We start from the raw sequence: 18,656 nt of genomic DNA, 5'->3' as shown, positions 1-18,656 counted from the left end.
ACCCCTACCTTGTCACAACACAACTGATTGGCTCAAACACATAAAGGAAAGAAATTCCACAAAATAACTTTTAGAAAGATACACCTGTTAATTGAAATGCATTCCAGGTGACTACCTCATGACGCTGATTGAGAGAATGCCAAGAGTGTGCAAAGCTTTCAAGGCAAAGGGTGGCTACTTTGAAGAATCTCAAATATTAAATATATTTGGATTTGTTTAACATATTTTTGGTTACTACATGTTTCCATATGTGTTATTTCACAGTTTTGATGTGTTCCCTATTATTCTACAATGTAGAAAATAGTACAAATAAAGAAAAACCCTTGAATGAATAGGTGTGTCCAAACTTTTGACTGGTACTGTACATAAATACCATATATTAAAATACTGCCATTCAAAATGGAATCAGAGATACTTACCATTGTTTGCCTGCTGGCACTCCTCAACCTGTCAGATGGAGAATAATAACAGTCAGCATTTTACTTTATCAATGGCATTTGAGTCAGTTCAAAAACACAGGACTGAGAATCACTGAAAACCATCCATGACAGCAGACTTGTAGAAACCAAGTCAAGTGTCTTACCAGTGGAAAACACACACATTACATCTGTGAATAAAACAATGGCCGACATAAGTCAATGTCAGTGACCCCTCACCCTTACCCCTAAAGGAACGTTGATGGAGGTGATGACCTCGTCTGTCTCATTGTTTTTGGGGAAGAGGAGCGGCTGCTGGCACCGTCTAAGGGGGGCGGATGGTTCTCCGCACAGAGTACCCTTGGCCGTCCCGCCTACGGAGAGAAACAACACCCAGTTAATAAGTGATGACTCAGACTTCACAAATGAGTCAGAGGAGATGACCTCACTACTAGAGTTCTGTAAAGCAGACCAGTGATAGGGACTAGTGTTAGGCCTAATGATAGTTAATGGAGTGTCAATGCTAGAAGTGCTAATAAAAACATGAGTTTCTTTACGGGTTGTTTCCACTTTACATTTCATTGATTCACTGGCCGGATTTTACAATTTGGTTGAATGGGTCTAAATGGATTAAAGACTGGTGTGGAAGGCTGGTAACAGTTTGCTTTACCATCTTGATTTGTGGTGCATTCCCATTTTAGTGGAACTGAGTGACTAACATGCAGTATGGAAATGTTTTTACTGAGCATAATGCTGCTAGGAACTATTTGCCAAGATGACATGAGAAAATGCGGAAAACCACTAATGCAAACAAATCTGATGGCCTACCTATCAGTCTCAGACAGATACCAACAGACCAAGCAGCAAAGCAGCCAGTGGATGTAGGCTAATCCAGACAAATGCTGAGCCAAAACTCATAGGCTAACCCACATACCCCACTCAGCGAAAGGGCATTTTGGCCAACATTTAAGCTAGGCTACAGTCCCATACAAACTCCCACTGAGCAACAACTGTACAGTAGAAACAATGGGAAGTCAACAGATTGGTCTACCTGCCATCTATGACTAGAAGGAACAAAGCCAGACAAAGGGATGATTCTTGGTCAATATATCACTGCTTGTTAATGAAGTGAGAGGAGAAAGCATTGTGAAGTAATGGCACAGTGACTCAACAAGGTCTCCTTTATTATGGCTCTGCATCTGTTTATCAGGCCCTGCTGAATGACTGCTTTAATGCTTTTACATTAGCTTTGGCAATGGGACATAAACCGTGGACATGGCCAATAAGTGATGCTTTAATTGACTATAGTGCCATTACATTTAAATTAAACATTCAGATAGTACTGCAAGATCAAGATGTAGGTCTATATCAATGTTAAGCTGAAAACAACTGGATTTTTGGCCATTATGTAGGAGGTACTTCTCAACCAAATTTCCAGATTGTGATGTCATTAGGTAAACAGCAGCCTAAGTAAACATCCTGAAGCCTATTAACACAGAAAACAGTACGAGCAATTCATGAATATCCAGACCTAAACACAGGCAAATAATCCAGGTGTATTCATGGAAATATATCAAGACTAATGCAATTTTTATTAAATATAGGCTAGCCTAGACCAAGTACTCAACTTCCAGCCGAGATGGCACCGAAGCCAAACTAATTAAATAATTCTATTATAATTAAGTCTACTATTTGATAGAGCAGTCTGACTGAGCGGTGGTAGGCAGCAGCAGGCTCGTAAGCATTCATTCAAACTTTACTGCGTTTGCCAGCAGCTCTTAGCAATGCTTGAGGCACAGCGCTGTTTATGACTTCAAGCCTATCAACTCCTGAGATTAGGCTGGCAATACTGAAGTGCCAATTAGAACATCCAATTGTCAAAGGTATATGAAATACAAATGGCATAGAGAGAAATAGTCGACACGTCATAATTCCTATAATAACTTCAACCTAAAACTTCTTAACTGGGAATATTGAAGAACTGGGAATATTGAACCTCCAGCTTTCATATGTTCTGAGCCAGGAACTTAAACATTAGCTTTTTTACATGACTCAGATTGCACTTTACCTTTCTTCTCCAACACTTTTTCTGCATTATTTAAACAAAATTGAACCTGTTTCATTATTTATTTGAGAGTAAATACATTTAATGTATTATATTATGTTAAAATAAAAGGGTTAATTGTTCATTCAGTATATATATATATATATATATATATATATATATATATATATATATATATATATATATATATATATATATATATATATATAAATAAAAATCATCCGAACAATGTTAGCGTCTTTTTTTGGTCCTCCAATTATCAGTATTGCCGTTGAAAAATCATAATCGGTTGACCTCTAATTTGAACCTAGCTTTAGACAATGTGGAATAGCAGGAAGGCAGAGTGTGAACACTGCATGCAGCTGTCGGCTCCGAAGGTCAGAGGTTACAGTTAACAAACACATGCACACCACATTCTCCACACTTCATGCGTGGGCACGGATACGCCACTACACCAGTAAATGGATTACTACATAAAGGGGTGACTACAGGGGTGACTACAAAAAGAAAACAAGCCACGCCACGGACATCGACGTCTCGCTTTCAAACTCAACACCTTCTTTGCCCGCATTGAGGATAATACGGTGCCACTGTCGCGGCCTGCTAACAAGGACTGCGGACCCTCTCCCTCTCCGTGGCTGATGTGAGTAACGTGTTACCCTTCGCAAGGCTGCTGGCCCAGATGGCATCCCTAGCCGCATCCTCAGAGCATGCGCAGACCAGCTGGCTGGTGTGTTTACGGACATATTTAATTGCTCCCAGTCTGCTGTCCCCATATGCTTCAAGATGGCCACCATTGTTCCAGTACCCAAGAAGACAAAGACACCTGAACTAAATGACTACTGCCACGTAGCACTCACTTCTGTCATCATGAAGTGCTTTGAGAGACTCTTCAAGGATCACATCACCTCCACCTTACCTGCCACCCTAGACCCACTTCAGTTTGCATACCGCCCCAACAGGTCCACAGACGATGCAATCTACATCACACTGCCCTATCCCATCTGGACTAGAGGTCAACCGATTAATCGGAATGGCCGATTTCAAGTGTTCATAACAATCGGAAATCAGTATTTTTGGGCGCCAATTTGTCGATTAAATTTTTTTATACCTTTATTTAACTAGACAAGTCAGTTAAGAACACATTCTGATTTTTAATGATGGCCTAGGAACGGTGGGTTAACTGCCTCGTTCAGGGGCAGAATGACAGATTTTCACCTTGTCAGCTCGGGGGATCCAAACTTGCAACCTTACAGTTAAAAAGTCAATAACAACGCAATAACGACCTGCCTCTCTCTCGTTGCACTACACAAGGAGACTGCATGTTACGCAAATGCAGTAAGTCAAGATAAGTTGCTAGCTAGCATTAAACTTATCTTATAAAAAAACAATCAATCATAATCACTAGTTAACTACACATGGTTGATGATACTACTAGATATTATCTAGCGTGTCCATATAATCTGACTGAGCATACAAGTATCTAAGTATCTGACTGAGCGGTGGTAGGCAGAAGCAGGCGTGTAAACATGAATTCAAACAAGCATTGCGCTGTTTATGCCTATCAACTCCCGAGATGAGGCTGGTGTAACCGATGTGAAATGGCTAGCTAGTTAGCGCGCGCTAATAGCGTTTCAAACGTCACTCGCTCTGAGCCTGTGATTGTTTCCCTTGCTCTGCATAGGTAACGCTGCTTCGAGTGTGGCTGTTGTCGATGTGTTCCTGGTTCGAGCCCAGGTAGGGGCGAGGAGAGGGACGGAAGCTATACTGTTACACTGGCAATACTAAAGTGCCTATAAGAACATCCAATAGTCAAAGGTTAATGAAATACAAATGGTATAGAGGGAAATAGTCCTATAATTCCTATAATAACTACAACCTAAAACTTCTTAAAAGGAACCACCAGCTTTCATATGTTCTCATGTTCTGAGCAAGGAACTGAAACGTTAGCTTTCTCACTTTTAATTTCTTCTCCAACACTTTGTTTTTGCATTATTTAAACCAAATTGAACATGTTTCATTATTTGAGGCTACATTTATTTTATTGATGTATTATATTAAGTTAAAATAAGTGTTCATTCAGTATTGTTGTAATTGTCATTATTACAAATATTATTATTATTATTATTATTATTATTATTATATCTACATATATTTTTTTTAAATCGGCAGATTAATCGGTATCGGCTTTTTTGGTCCTCCAATAATCGGTATCGGCTAATCTGGACAAGAGGAATACTTACTGCCAAAATTACATTTACTACCACCTCATTTACTGCTGATATGGCAGACTTGCTTAAACAAATGTGGTTTCTACTGACAATTGAGATGTACAAACTATGGCATAAGGGGACAACAAGCGGATAAAAAGCGATCCGTAATTTCGATTAAGACATTAATGAGCGAGCGACAACAGACGTAGTCAATATAACTATTTGTTCAGCACTTTTGAAATGTACAGCGACAGAATTCAGAACATGGGCCGTTCTTAGTGTACTCCCTGTGAGGCACCTTGAACACCGTTTGGGTCTTTGCGTGTCAGAAAAGACAAGTCATATAACACTATTTGACGCGTTAAATAAGATTTTAATGTGACCCGTCAAATAACACAACTCTATTTTAGAATGTTGTGTGTGCTGAATTTGCACGTCCAAGCCAAGCACCACAACTATGATGTTTTTACAATACTGTGTTGGTGAAAATAGACCAAATTATTAGGGTGAGGCACATGGGCTACTAACAGCTTACGACACAACATACACTTAGTATTACTTTCTTAGCTACAGTATACATATCTCCCAGGCATATTACATAATTTATGCAGCAGCATACAATAAATGTTTGGACTCTGCGGGGGGGGGGGGGGGGGGGGGGGGCACTGCCGCTCCATTGAATAGCAGGCTAACGTTGGTGGTTTCTTTGCAACGCTTGCAGTTTGCCACTTATTCCTTAAAATGACTCATTGTTGAATTTAACATTGTGCAATCTTTATGTAGAATGGCCGATGAGCACCGATACAATTTATCTAGAATTTATCTTCATTATTTCTCTTCGTATGAAAAGGATTAAAAAGGATTTGCCAGTAGATTGTCGACAACTAATGACTGCTAGCTAAGACTTGGAAAGTAAGATGTTGAGATGATCAGTCCAATCAAAGCTACTGTAGATGTAACGTGATTTGATGTAATGGGCACTTCTAACATAACTCTATGGCAAAATTTGAGCTCTAACCTTCGAATTGGGGATGACGTACTGTCCAATGAGTGACAGAAAACTGAGCCAATCAAGTGCAACGCTCTGTATTTTCTGGTGGCTAGCCCCACCACCACCACTGAAAGCACTGAGCTAAGCTGAAACACCTGCATTTTGGAGCTGCCAAAAGAAAGACATTTTATTTGAATTTTTTTAAAGAGACCATGGTTACAGTCCAAGACACACCCTTCCCCTCAGCCATCAAATTAAGTGGACACTTCTGATGACGTATCATGACCACCCTTGGCGGGTAATGGGTCACTCGTTCATCTCTCCGTACCTGTTTTTATTAATCACCCAACTTCTTGCAAATTCTTTAAATAATAGTCCTGTACAAGGTATTTCCATAGCTGGTAAAGAAATGATTATAAGCCAGCTGGCTGATGATAATACACTTTTTCTGAAAGACACTAACCAAATTCCCATATCGATCAATGTGATACAATCCTTTTCCAAAGCATCTGGTCTATATCTTAACATTAATAAATGTGAACTCATGGCCGTCAAAGATTGTGTGACACCTTCATAGTATGGTATTGCAGTAAAAGAAGAACTTACATATTTAGGCAGAACCATTACAAAGGATCAGAAGTCTAGAGGCGTACTAAATTGTAACCTTCTTATTAAAAAAACCCAGAAGAAACTAAATCAATGGCTACAGACGGACTTATCTTTAAAAGGTAGAGTCCTAATAACCAAGGCTGAAGGTATCTCTAGACTAACATATGGTGCTCTATCTTTATATCTAGACAGTAAAATAAGGAGATAGACCAGATGCTTAGCAACTTTCTGTGGAGAAACCGTACCCATTACATTAGGAAAACTGTTGTAATGAACACGTGAGAATGGTGGACTGAATTTTCTGGACTTTACTACTTTAAATAATACTTTTAAGATCAATTGGATAAAACAATTCCTAAGAAGACCCACTTCTATCTGGAATTGTATTCCTCATCATGTCTTCTCTACTTTTGGTGGCCTTAACTTCATATTGGTTTGGAATTATAATATTGACAAAGTTCCAGTGAAACTTTCTGCTTTTCATCGGCAGGTTCTTGTCATGGTCCTTAATTTATAAACACAATTCTTCTCCACACAGATATTATATATGGAATAATCGGGATATATTGTATAAAAATACTTATTTGTTTTTAGAATATTGGTTCCGAAGTAATACCCTATTGGTGAGCAAACTGGTAAATGCAGAGGGTCTTTTACTCAGTTATAAGGAATTCTTATCACTTTACAAGGTCCCTGTAACACCTAAAGATTTTGCAATTGTTTTAGATGCCATTCCCTCAGGTGAACGTGTCAAGACCTGACCCTCAGAGCCTACCTTCTGTTGACCCTGTTGACTCATCAGTAGGAAAGATTTGTTTCTCTTTTGGTCCATTCAACAACAGCGCGATACGAACCTTGTTTCAGCAGGATACCTTATGTCATGCCTTATTGGAATGGATTTATTTTAACAAGACATTTATGAGACAATACAGATGTTTACCTGGACTAAAACATCTCTTCAGGGTTTCCTTATTACAAGCATGGCCTAGTCAAACTATGTTCAAGACATGTTTCATTCTACACAACCACTACTATATAAAAAAGATATAAAACCAATTTTCTGAAACTGACAACAGAAAATTAAGTTGAATAACAAACCAGTCTTATTCTCAAACAGTGAACGGGTGGAAAATAGCTTTTCTTGATCTCTGAATAAGTGAACCAACAAGTCACCAAAACAATGGACTTTTTAAGAGCTGGATCTTGTTGCGTTTATTCGCAGCACACCTTGTATGAATGTTACTCAAATCTGAGTTGTTTTAGCGGAGGTTGTTTATGTACAAAACAGGAAGGAAACAAAGGCAAGAATGAAAACACTAGACATCAACAGTTATGTAGAACTGTGAGCAGGACGTCTTCCGCATGGTATTGGTTCTGTGGTGGAAAATGGGACAAGCTGCAAAGCAGCCGTCTGGGGGGTGGAGGAAGATGTGGGGGAGTACTTCACATGCTAGTAGAGGCCTCCTGTCTGTTGCTGGAAAACATTGATCGTATCTTCATCCTCCATTTCCAACTGTCAGGAAAAAGGAAGGAAATTAAGACAATTTTATATAGCAATTTTATGTAGCTATTAGCTGTGAATGGAAAGCTTTCGTTAGAAGCCATTTTGCATTTAACATTCTTTCGGCATGCACAAATGTTCATTGGTATTCTCAAAACAGGGAGGAATGCATATTATACAACGGGTGGGTCTAATCCTGAATGTTGATTGGTTAAAAGCGTATTCCAGCCGGTGTCTATTCCACAATTCCTATTTACTCTGTTTCATCTGACTGCGCAATCCACAGTCTCATCAGCCCAGCCATAAACTTGATCTCCACTATAAAAAGCATCCGGACATTATCTCACATTTCTTTTTCAACAGCGGAGATTTGTATAAACCTTGATGTACGTGTAGGGGTCAGGAGTCAAACGAGAGAGCGAGGCAGGCAGTGTTTCTCAGCCAGTCGAAATTATGAATATTGGGATATATACAAAGAAAAATAAATTTAAAAAAGGTCAAACGAAATGAAGTGCAGCTAGTTTGCAGTCTTTCCAGCTTCAGTTTGAAGTTATTGTGTTAGCTGTTGTCATGACGTTGCCCTCTTTGGGTACAGCAAGCCCCATCCCCCTCTCCCTGCCTCTCCCTGCCTCCTACAACTAGGCTGCCGTGGTCAGAGAGAGGTCGTAAATTCCTGAGGAGAGGATCTCCTCATGGCCACACAGTATAGAGATAGAGTGGAGTTTCATAGAGAACAAAGGAATTTCTTCCAACCCACAGAACTTGAGGTCCGAACAACATTTACGTTCCGGAGAAGGTATAAAAGATCGGTGAAGAATCCAGCTACGAACTGGTCCGTTTGTTACAACTTGGGGAAGCTCATGGGAGACGGTGCGGCCACATTACCATAACGCTGTTTATATAATAGCCTCAGATATGAGGTTTACATCTAATTGTTGTATAAGATGAATGAGTGAGGATGATACTGTTTGTAAAATTGTGTAATGTGATTTTGGACTGTTTAATGAAGGAAACTCCAATTCCCTTTTGATTTGAACTAAATCAGAGGACCGCCCATGAGCCAGTTAGGGTCAGACATCCTGGGACAGCCCTTTTCTGCAATTCCGAATAAAACCCCAACTTTGAGAAATTCTCACCAGACCATGTTTTTCTCCATTACGAGGGAACAAAGGTTGCAGACCATTGCTGAATCTTTTAACCATACCACGTGGTTAAACTCTTAGACTATCGATACCGACAGAATAAGAACAAGTCTTTGATATTAACTACTAGTCTGCAGCTAGGAATTCGGTATCATTGAACGCGAAGAATGACAACCGCCGACAACATGAATGAATGTTGCTCTGAACTATCCCCTCTAACCACGACAGAGAGAGAGAAAGCGAGGGAGAGGAAGAAAACTCTCCAACAGAAACTAACTTTTCAAGAAAGATCCCGATGACACACTGAGCGTAAATATATATTTTGATTGCAATTGTTCCCAAATGAGTGAGCGTTCATGTGCAAAGGATTAGCATTTCAATTGTTATAATTAGCAACTTTGTAGTGTCTCATCTCAGTTTACCCCCACTTCCCCTTTTGTCCACCAAGCCGCGATACCGGTTTATCCCACTAGGGAAACTCCGTTATCATTTCTTGTGTTTATGCATTTCTGTGAATTACTTAGTTAGTAAATAAATGATTTAAGACCATTGATGTATGGATGACTCATAGAGAAGACTGGGTTCGTGCAGATAACCAACAATTTACTACGTTTGGAATGAGACTAACGTGAGGTAAAGTAAATAATTAATTAATGTGAATTATATTAGGAAATTATAACTTTGGAATCTGAATATTTTCCTTGGTGCCCCCGACTTCCTAGTTAATTACAGTTACATGATTAATCAGTTTGATCGCGTAATACTAATTACAGAGAATCTTTGATAAAAACTAAGTCTTCAATTTAATGATAGTAAAGACAACACTGTGTTGTTGGCTAGCTCCTCTGAGCACCACAACAGTGCCCTAACGAGAGAGCACATTTTCTATCCCAGGCGAAATCTCGCCTCATTAGCTCATTGTTATGGATGTATCCAAATAAATGTCACTAGAAAACAGGTTAATAATGCCTGCGAGACACCTGCGTGTAACTAGCATGTCGTCATACCAATGCCTTACACCCACACAGCTCGCATTGGAAAATAAATTTAGAAAACTATATTATTCAATTATTGCACCCACACTGCTTGCGAGCGTCTGCGTTGTCAAGCTCTAAAATAGAAGTCAGTTCTATTTGTGATGCAGATTGCGCTGCAAGTCCTGTCTCTCCCATCTCCTCATTGGTTAATAGAAGCAGGTACCCATGTACCATTTCGTCATTGGTTAATCCCATGTGGGTGACTGAAAGACGAACAAGGTCGGTGGTGGAAATGCACCTAATTTATGAAAGTTGCCAATCGCAATATAAAGTCCAGAGAAGCAAAAGCATGGAAGGAGAGATGACTAGAAACGATTCGGTTGACGGTTTTATGTGTGGATTAATTTTCAGAGTAGAGGACCTTGTGCATTTCAGGTAAATAACAACTCAATGTTTATATCCCAGGACAAATTAGCTAGCAACAGCTAGCTAGCTAAATAGGACAAAGTAGCTAGCAAGTGCAAGCTAACTAGCTAAATTGCCATAAATGTTTCATGCTTTTCGACCGTTCCCCAAATTAATGTAATAGGTTCAGAGTTTGTTTGATATTTTAACCTGCGTGTTGTGAACGCGTTTGGTGTGGGGGGGACAAAATACATTTATGCATGCGCGCAGCCGGTTTGGGTTCCGTGTTACTAACATCTGCGTGAAGCCTGCATGTTAATGAAAGTCATAAGGTGCATAGTTTATATTTATATTAAATCTCAACCATAAAATGTTAGAAACGTTCAGTTTTGACCGTGCAAGCCGACATTCCAAAGTAGCCTCCGAGTATAGCCTAAGGCTTGTGTATTTCATGTTATCGCTCACGGCCTAGAAAAGATTATGTCCAATCTATAGGTAATCTGTCTTTCCCTCAACACCTCATGGCATGGTATGTTATCTTGCTATATACAGATCTAAATGTTGTTAACCAATCACAGACTGTGTTGTTACCAGTTCCCTGTAGCCTACAACAGACAACCAAAAAACAAGAGTTGTGTTCGTGGCTTTCAGTCAAATAGAGTTCATAGGCTTTCCCAAATTGTTAATATTTAGTGTTAGTTAAGGGTTTAGGGTTCAGGGTAGGGACATCCTAAGGAATCCGGATAGCAGTGACCATTCATAGAGTAAGAGACGGGCACGGCATTTGAGAGCGTGTCAGGTGACATGAACGTGCCGTGAACTCGACGGCAGTTTGACGCCTTCAAAAAAACTTGCCTCCATTAAACAGTCCGTTTATTCATGGCGGTATTTTATGGTGCTAGGAAGACGTTAGCTGACCTCGTAAGAGGTATCAGTAGCTTCACGAGGCTTAATTATGGCACGTTAAACCCCCCATACAGCTTAAAAAATGTAAACGCAGCTACTGTTGTTATTCTGTCTGCACTGTTTGACGGGACTGTAAGTTAGCCGTAGATGGCTAGCTAGCAACCAAGGGATAAGAACGTTGCCAGCCAGTATGGCAATGGTACATTTAGAAAGAAAAACTTGGTTATGTCCATAGATACAGAACGACTGGGTCGTGTCTCTGGCAACCGAACGAACAACCAGTCAGCTTGGGTAGCAACCCTAGATGTGTCGGGACTATATTTTGTGGAAGGATGAAATAGTATGAATAAATACATTAAAATAATGTTTTTAATGCAAATATGTCAATCATTATTTGAATATGTTGGTAATCCGTATAAAAGCGATAATGCCCTCTAAGCCGGTGTTTGGAGGAGATATTGGCACGGTTTGCCGACCCTCGAGTTCTTCTCGGCCCTAACAACACCCGTGCCATTATATCCTCCAAACATCAGCTCCTCTGGCATTATCACTTAAATGTATTATTGCTGGAATGGTGTTGTTCAAGCAAAATAGAGTGAATTGACATAATAAATCAGTTCCTCCCATAAGACTCCAGGCTTACCTGTGCAGGTGTGTGTCTCGTTTATTAGCTGTCCATCGAACTTGACTACTGTCACTTCTCTACTATGTGAATGAAAACACTGCAGAAAGGAAGGGATGAGGAGATAGGGAAGGGCATTACAATATTTCCACTCCATATCCACATTGGCCGACCTCATTTTTATCAGATAAAGGAAGAAACAACAGGATAGGGAGGGAAGTGGCTTCTACTCAACAAAGCCTGTAGAGCCTGGCCTACTTCCATGACTTCACTGGTCTAAAGAGACACACAAGATCCATTATGGGTGGGCATGCACACAAGCACACACAGCATTGAGATTAGGCTACTCTTTCCTAAATAAAAATAGTTTCAAGCACTAGAAGAGTGGACAGTACAGAATCATGAGCTTTTATCCATAGCAATTAGGGTTAGGGCACCAACAGATTGTTCACCTAGTTGGCTCGGGGAGTCAAACCAGCAACCTTTCGGTTACTGGCCCAACGCTCGTAACCACTAGGCTATATGCCAGACAGCTGGGACACTGGAATAATGAGGAAGATGAAAAGGAAGATGATAATATGATGAAGACAGTGAACAGATCAAAGAGATACAAGTGTGTTGTGTTTTGTGTTGTGTTTTGTTGTGTTTTCTCTTCAATGAGTTTCCTTGTCCTCAATGGATAACATGAGCGGTCATCTTTCATCAACCCCTGTATTCCCATAGTTAGGGTCAGGACTTTTTTCAGGTCAGGTCATTAGGGAAAAGTATGTGGGCCCATAGTCATAAAGCATCTCAGAGTTCAAGTTTATTAGTCATATACCTTTACACATGACATACGTGGAGTACACAGTGCAAATACATGCTTAATTACAGGTTCACCTCTCGACAATAGAAAATAAGAGTACAAAAAGAAAAGCTCGATGAATAAGAACGAGGATAAAAACGTTGCTAACATATATTACAAGGAGACACTCGAACAGATAGTTCTGGTCTTTTCAAAAACCTGGCACAAATTGGGATCTGGGGGAAGGGAATGGGTGGGGTATATGCAAATTAAATACTGTAGTATTTACTATAGTTAAAGTCTGGCGTGTTTGTGGACTGTAGTGTATTTGAGGACTATTCTGTAGTATTTAAGTGTTTGTTTTGTGATGATAATACTTTAGAATTTACTATAGTATTCTACAACATTATATAGTAAGTACTACACATGATTGAGGAATACTACAATGTGTAGTATAGTATATTACAGTTTACTACAGAATTCTATACTAAGTACTGTAGTATTCTATAATAAACTTCATTATTTTTCATGTGGGCACACACACTTTACTGTAGTACTTACCCTGGGGATGACCCAGATGAAGAGGATGAGCAGACTCAGGAGAAGCACAGAGCCAGCAGTGACAGCTGAGACCAGGACCAGATACCAGGACATTCCTAGCCCTGAGGATGCATCATTCTGGTCACACTCCTCATCTGTGGCACAGCAACACACCAGGGTAGCACACATTTTTCAATTCAGTTCAGTACATATCAACAAAATATCCCCAGGTGCAATTCGTTATAAAAGAGATGTTGAAGAATCCAATACAACTCAACAAACTGACCAATTTAAACGTGTTTAGAAGTTACAGCATCGTAGCTCAAATTAGGATTAGTTCCTATGAGACTGTGCTGCTCAGAGCTCACATTAAGACAACGGTCCTGAATCATTCCCTAACCAATGTTCCCCCTGAGCTCCCGTCGGACTGCCACACAGATTAAATATCAGCACACACAGAGAAGCACAAGATTGAACTTCATTCAACTTTCTAGAGTTTTCCCCTTAAGTTAACACTAACAACGCTTCGCTCTACTGTGGTAATTGTGCTCGAATCAACGCAATTTTAGCCACTTTCAATGATTTGAAACAAAATTAACTATGCAAGACTTTGAATGCAAAACTAACGCTGCTAAACTTACCCTAGTAAAACTGACTAGCCTACCGATCCTCGACTTCGGCGATGTCATCTACGAAATAGCTTCCAATACTCTACTCAGCAAACTGGATGCAGTTTATCAGTGCCATCCGTTTTGTTACTAAAGCACCTTATACCACCCACCACTGCGACCTGTATGCTCTAGTCGGCTGGTCCTCGCTACATATTCGTCACCAGACCCACTGGCTCCAGGTCATCTACAAGTCCATGCTAGGTAAAGCTCCGCCTTATCCCAGTTCACTGATCACGATGGCAACACCCACCCGTAGCACGTGCTCCAGCAGGTGTATCTCACTGATCATCCCTAAAGCCAACACCTCATTTGGCCGCCTTTCCTTCCAGTTCTCTGCTGCCTGTGACTGGAACGAATTGCAAAAATCGCTGAAGTTGGAGACTTTTATCTCCCTCACCAACTTTAAACATCTGCTATCTGAGCAGCTAACCGATCGCTGCAGCTGTACATAGTCCATCGGTAAATAGCCCACCCAATTTACCTACCTCATCCCCATACTGTTTTATTTATTTATTTTTCTGCTCTTTTGCACACCAGTATCTCTACCTGCACATGACCATTTGATCATTTATCACTCCAGTGTTAATCTGCTAAATTGTAATTATTCGCCTACCTCCTCATGCCTTTTGCACACAATGTATATAGACTCTTTTTCTTTTTTCTACTGTGTTATTGACTTGTTTATTGTTTACTCCATGTGTAACTCTGTTGTTGTCTTGTTCACACTGCTATGCTTTATCTTGGCCAGGTCGCAGTTTTAAATGAGAACTTGTTCTTAACTAGCCTACCTGGTTAAATAAAGGTTAAATAAAAAAAATAAAAATAGTTTATTGTAGGCAGTGCACATCGAAGTAGGATTCTATTGAATTGACATGCACGACTCAGGCCTGTAGTCTACATAGAACGGTGCGCCATAACCAATCAGAGTTGCAGTAGGCTTATATGCAAATAGCCATTGCCATATACGGATCTGTGCCATTCACTTTGAACAGGACAGCATGAGCAGTCCTGAGTAGATGCACTTGTTTTGAGATCAAAGCGAGAGCTGCATGTAGCCAGCCACCTGTGCACATTTGTTCATATTCTTTGCTAGTGAGTTGTTAGCCTAGTTATGGCTAATTTCTAGTCAACAATGGGGGAGTGGTTGCTTCCTACAAGAGCACAAAATGTGTGCTACATCTTTGAAAAACAAGTCAGGTAAAGAGCTTTTTTTATGTCTTAAAGGGGCAGCACAGATAGAACAATGATACAGATATTTAAAGCATTCCCTTGGCGTTTCCACTCACTACCAAATATGGTAGTGAGAGGAAGCCAACTGGCCCGCAGTGGGTAAAGATGGATTTTGGCTGACATGCTGCACATTCTCTTATCGATGAAACATTTGATTTCAATACAGTTTTCAATTCCCAAAACTAGAATGTTTTAAACAGAGCGGACTAAGTTTTGTAGACCTTACCCTTTGCAAAAGTGTTTATTTTTAAATTGCTTTGTTTAGAAGGAGTGCATAGGTGAATTGAGTTACTGCACACGCGCACTTTACAGAGTAGCCGTTCCCTAACGGAAATATGCAGATTTATGCTAGAACGCACCAATAGGATCTCTCTAGCTTGTGCTTGGCTCTGCCCACCTCCGTGTCTGTTCTGTCCACTATGACTCATTTCTTCCCAATGGAAACGATAGGCTGTGGTCCATCTTGGTTAAATAAATATCTTTGGTGGCAGTGTTGTATTTTGAGACAGTGTTGAATAAGCTAAGTAGCCAATAGGCAGAGGGTAGCATTTGTCTGATTCTCTGTAGTAATGGTATAGGAATAATAATGAATTGTATTTTGTAAAATGGTTTCTTGCATCAAACACAACATACTTAGTCACCTCCATGTCTGAAGGACAAGTGAATACAGGTTAATGTCAAGCCCTGCATGTTTTTTAATTCAAAAGTCTCATAGAATGTAGGCCTACATTGAACACCACACATTTGCTGTTACTGTAGGCTGAATGATAGAACAGCTATTTCCATATGAAATGTTATGGGATGCATTTTTCTCCATTGTTTTTGATGGTAGGCCTACATTATAATTAAATAGCCACAGTAGCCTACTTGGCCACTGTTAAAACTGTACCTTAAAGTGGGTACAGCCTCAGTGATCACAGTAAACGCGAGCCAGAATCTTTTTTTTTAACCTTTATTTAACTAGGCAAGTCAATTAAGAATAAATTCTTATTTACAATGACGGCCTACCCCATCCAAACCCGGATGACACTGGGCCAATTGTGCACCGCCCTATGGGACTCCCAATCACAGCCAGATGTGATGCAGCCTGGATTCGAGATACAGTGCCTTAGACCACCGCGCCACTCGGGTTGCACATCATTTTTACAATGTTCAAATCTGCGCCAGGCATATCTGAAATTTACTCAGTGCCAGAAAAAAATAAAGGAACATTGACCCTATTACCCTTCAATATTTGCAGATCTGAAGGATCTGGATAGGTATTACCCGGAGAGGAGCTTCCAACATACAGATCTGTATATTTTACTATAAGTATTTATATATTTCTGCAACCAGCCCTGTTTACATGTATATCCACCTATCACATCTAAACTGACACTTACACACACACACTCACCACTTATGCTGCTGCCGCCATACTGTTTACCATTATTGTTATTTTTTTATCCTGCTACCAGTCACTTTCTCCTAATCTCTGCCTGTGTACATATCTACCTCAATACTCCTGTATCCCTGTACATTGTACAACTGGTACTGACCCTGTATTTACTGTAGCTTCCTATCTTAATTCTCATGTTTTTACATTTTCTTATTAGTTATACTAGTTTGATATTGAATGCTGCACTGTAGGGTAAGGCTGGCAAGTTAAGCATTTCACTGTGCTTGAGCATATGACCACAAAAAATGACCACAAAAAACTTGAACATTGAAGGGTGCAGTAAGTGCCAAATGGAAGGTTAGGGAACGAATCAGGACTGGCTGAGACACTCACCATTCACCACCAGCAAAACAGCTCCTTCCCCCTCAGTCTTCTCAATCTTGTTTTTCTTATAAACACTGTACACACACCAGAAGGCCCCAGAGTCTTCTATGGTCAGGTTTGTGATGGTGATGTCCATTTTGTTGAGTCTTCCGTTAGTCGTCAATCTGAGTTTGAACCTCTCGTGGAGGATTAATTTTTTTGTTTCCTGGTGAAAGTAGAGGACTGCAATCTCTTTTGTTAGGCGCATGTACACACCCAGGTTTTCTTGGTCTGGCAGAGAGGTGCTGCAGTGGATGGTCATAGTGTCTCCCTCCTGCTTTCGGACCAGCAGTCCCTTGCTGCCTTTCATGAGCAGATGGGAGAATGGAAAAAAAAACACCATACAGTACCAGTCAAAAGTTGACACACCTACTTATTCCAGGGTTTTTCTCTATTTTTACTATTTTCTACATTGTAGAATAATAGTGAAGACATCAAAACTATGAAATAAAACATATGGAATCATATAGTAACCAAAAAAGTGTTAAACAATTCAAAATATATTTTATATGTGAGATTCTTCAAAGTATGTGTTATTTCATAGTTTTGATGTCTTCACTATTATTCTACAATGTTGAAAATAATAAAAATAAAGAAAAACCCTGGAATGAGTAGGTGTGTCCAAACTTTTGACTGGTCCTGTATGTGTCAGATGTTTGTTCTTTAAAGATAAACCAACACCAATCAGTTAAGGAGATCTTCACTACCTAAAACTAGTTTCACACAAGTCTGGGTCTATTTTGGGATTATGAATACAAGGAACCATATACTACTCTACCCTCATTTGAATATTGCACTTGAAAAATAAATTACTTAAACAACCTCTTTTGTACATCTATGATATTGCAACTCTATAGATTACAGTGGACTCCTGAAAAAGGCAATGTCTTGGGACTGTTGTGCCAGAGCATGCAGTTATCAGGAACAAGCTATTAAAAATCATGTCATTGAAATGTGACTGGAAAACTGTATTGTACTTAAAGAATTCACATTTATTCAAAGAGCACTTATCAAGAGTCGAATGTACATAATATATTTTAAAGTGTAAAACTGACTAGATGAAATGTTAAATCAAAAACTTTCCATCACCTCCCAATGGAAAATTTAAATAAACACCACTCACCTTTCTCAGCCAAGGTGCTGCAAAGGAGACAGAGGAAGATTGCACAACACAGACAGAATGCAGACATCCTGCTAATACAAGACCTTCACATCACAACTAAACTGAGCCTTCAAATAACAGGAAATATACAGTATGTCTTTACCACAGTGGTGTCTGCTCTAGAACCTCTCCACCAATAGGAACACGGAGTAGGCCGACTTTACGCTTAGGTTCTGAACAAATGAGGTAGGCCTAATAAACCAAAATAAAATGACAAAATAACATACAGAGAATCAAGACCTGAACTTATTTCAGGTGCAATTATGGGTGTCAGTATGTGACAGAATCATAGGTTAGGAATAAATTAGGTTAAACAACAAAACACAATTATTTGACTAACTTTTACGTCACTACAATCGAAATCAAAATATGTACGTTTTACTCCATACATTTTCCCTGACACCTGTGGAGGAAATTAATATTCATGACATACTACAGTCGTGGCCAAAAGTTTTGAGAATGACAAATATTAATTTTCACAAAGTCTGCTGCCTCAGTTTGTATGATGGCAATTTGCATATACTCCAGAATGTTATGAAGAGTGATCAGATGAATTGCAATTAACTGCAAAGTCCCTCTTTTCCATGCAAATGAACTGAATCCCCAAAAACATTTCCACTG

The 18,656-nt window shown here is 39.7% G+C and overlaps 1 protein-coding gene across 4 annotated transcripts; it reads right to left on the bottom strand.

Annotated features, from left to right (window-relative positions):
- Positions 1-299: 299 nt before the first annotated feature.
- Positions 300-18,577, bottom strand: LOC118936313. Of its 4 annotated transcripts, none has more exons than XM_036941632.1 (5): positions 17,997-18,577; positions 16,844-17,176; positions 13,193-13,326; positions 663-790; positions 300-447 (listed from the first exon to the last, which is right to left on the bottom strand). In XM_036941632.1, exons 1-4 carry the CDS (start codon positions 18,061-18,063, stop codon positions 665-667), a joined length of 660 nt encoding a protein of 219 aa, XP_036797527.1. In that variant the 5' UTR covers positions 18,064-18,577; the 3' UTR covers positions 300-447; positions 663-664. The 4 variants fall into 4 exon arrangements, with proteins under 4 accessions (XP_036797527.1, XP_021414426.2, XP_036797528.1 ...); XM_021558751.2 differs by having other exon boundaries at positions 16,844-17,172; positions 17,997-18,576; XM_036941633.1 differs by lacking the exons at positions 300-447; positions 663-790 and adding exons at positions 7,164-7,807; positions 11,869-11,947.
- Positions 18,578-18,656: the final 79 nt, after the last annotated feature.

Source organism: Oncorhynchus mykiss, chromosome 13, assembly GCF_013265735.2.
Source record: "Oncorhynchus mykiss isolate Arlee chromosome 13, USDA_OmykA_1.1, whole genome shotgun sequence".
Lineage (NCBI taxonomy): Eukaryota > Metazoa > Chordata > Actinopteri > Salmoniformes > Salmonidae > Oncorhynchus > Oncorhynchus mykiss.
Note: the sequence above shows the minus strand (reverse complement) of the source record. Positions and strands in the feature narration are given on the sequence as shown.

Bases quoted from the DNA above. Each gene is read 5' to 3' on its own strand.
- LOC118936313 (XM_036941632.1), bottom strand. From the start codon at position 18,063: ATGTCTGCATTCTGTCTGTGTTGTGCAATCTTCCTCTGTCTCCTTTGC. The intron at 17,177-17,996 runs GTGAGTGGTGTT...TGCTCATGAAAG, and splicing joins CAGCACCTTGGCTGAGAAAG to GCAGCAAGGGACTGCTGGTC. The intron at 13,327-16,843 runs GTGAGTGTCTCA...GCTGTGCCACAG, and splicing joins TGTTTTGCTGGTGGTGAATG to ATGAGGAGTGTGACCAGAAT.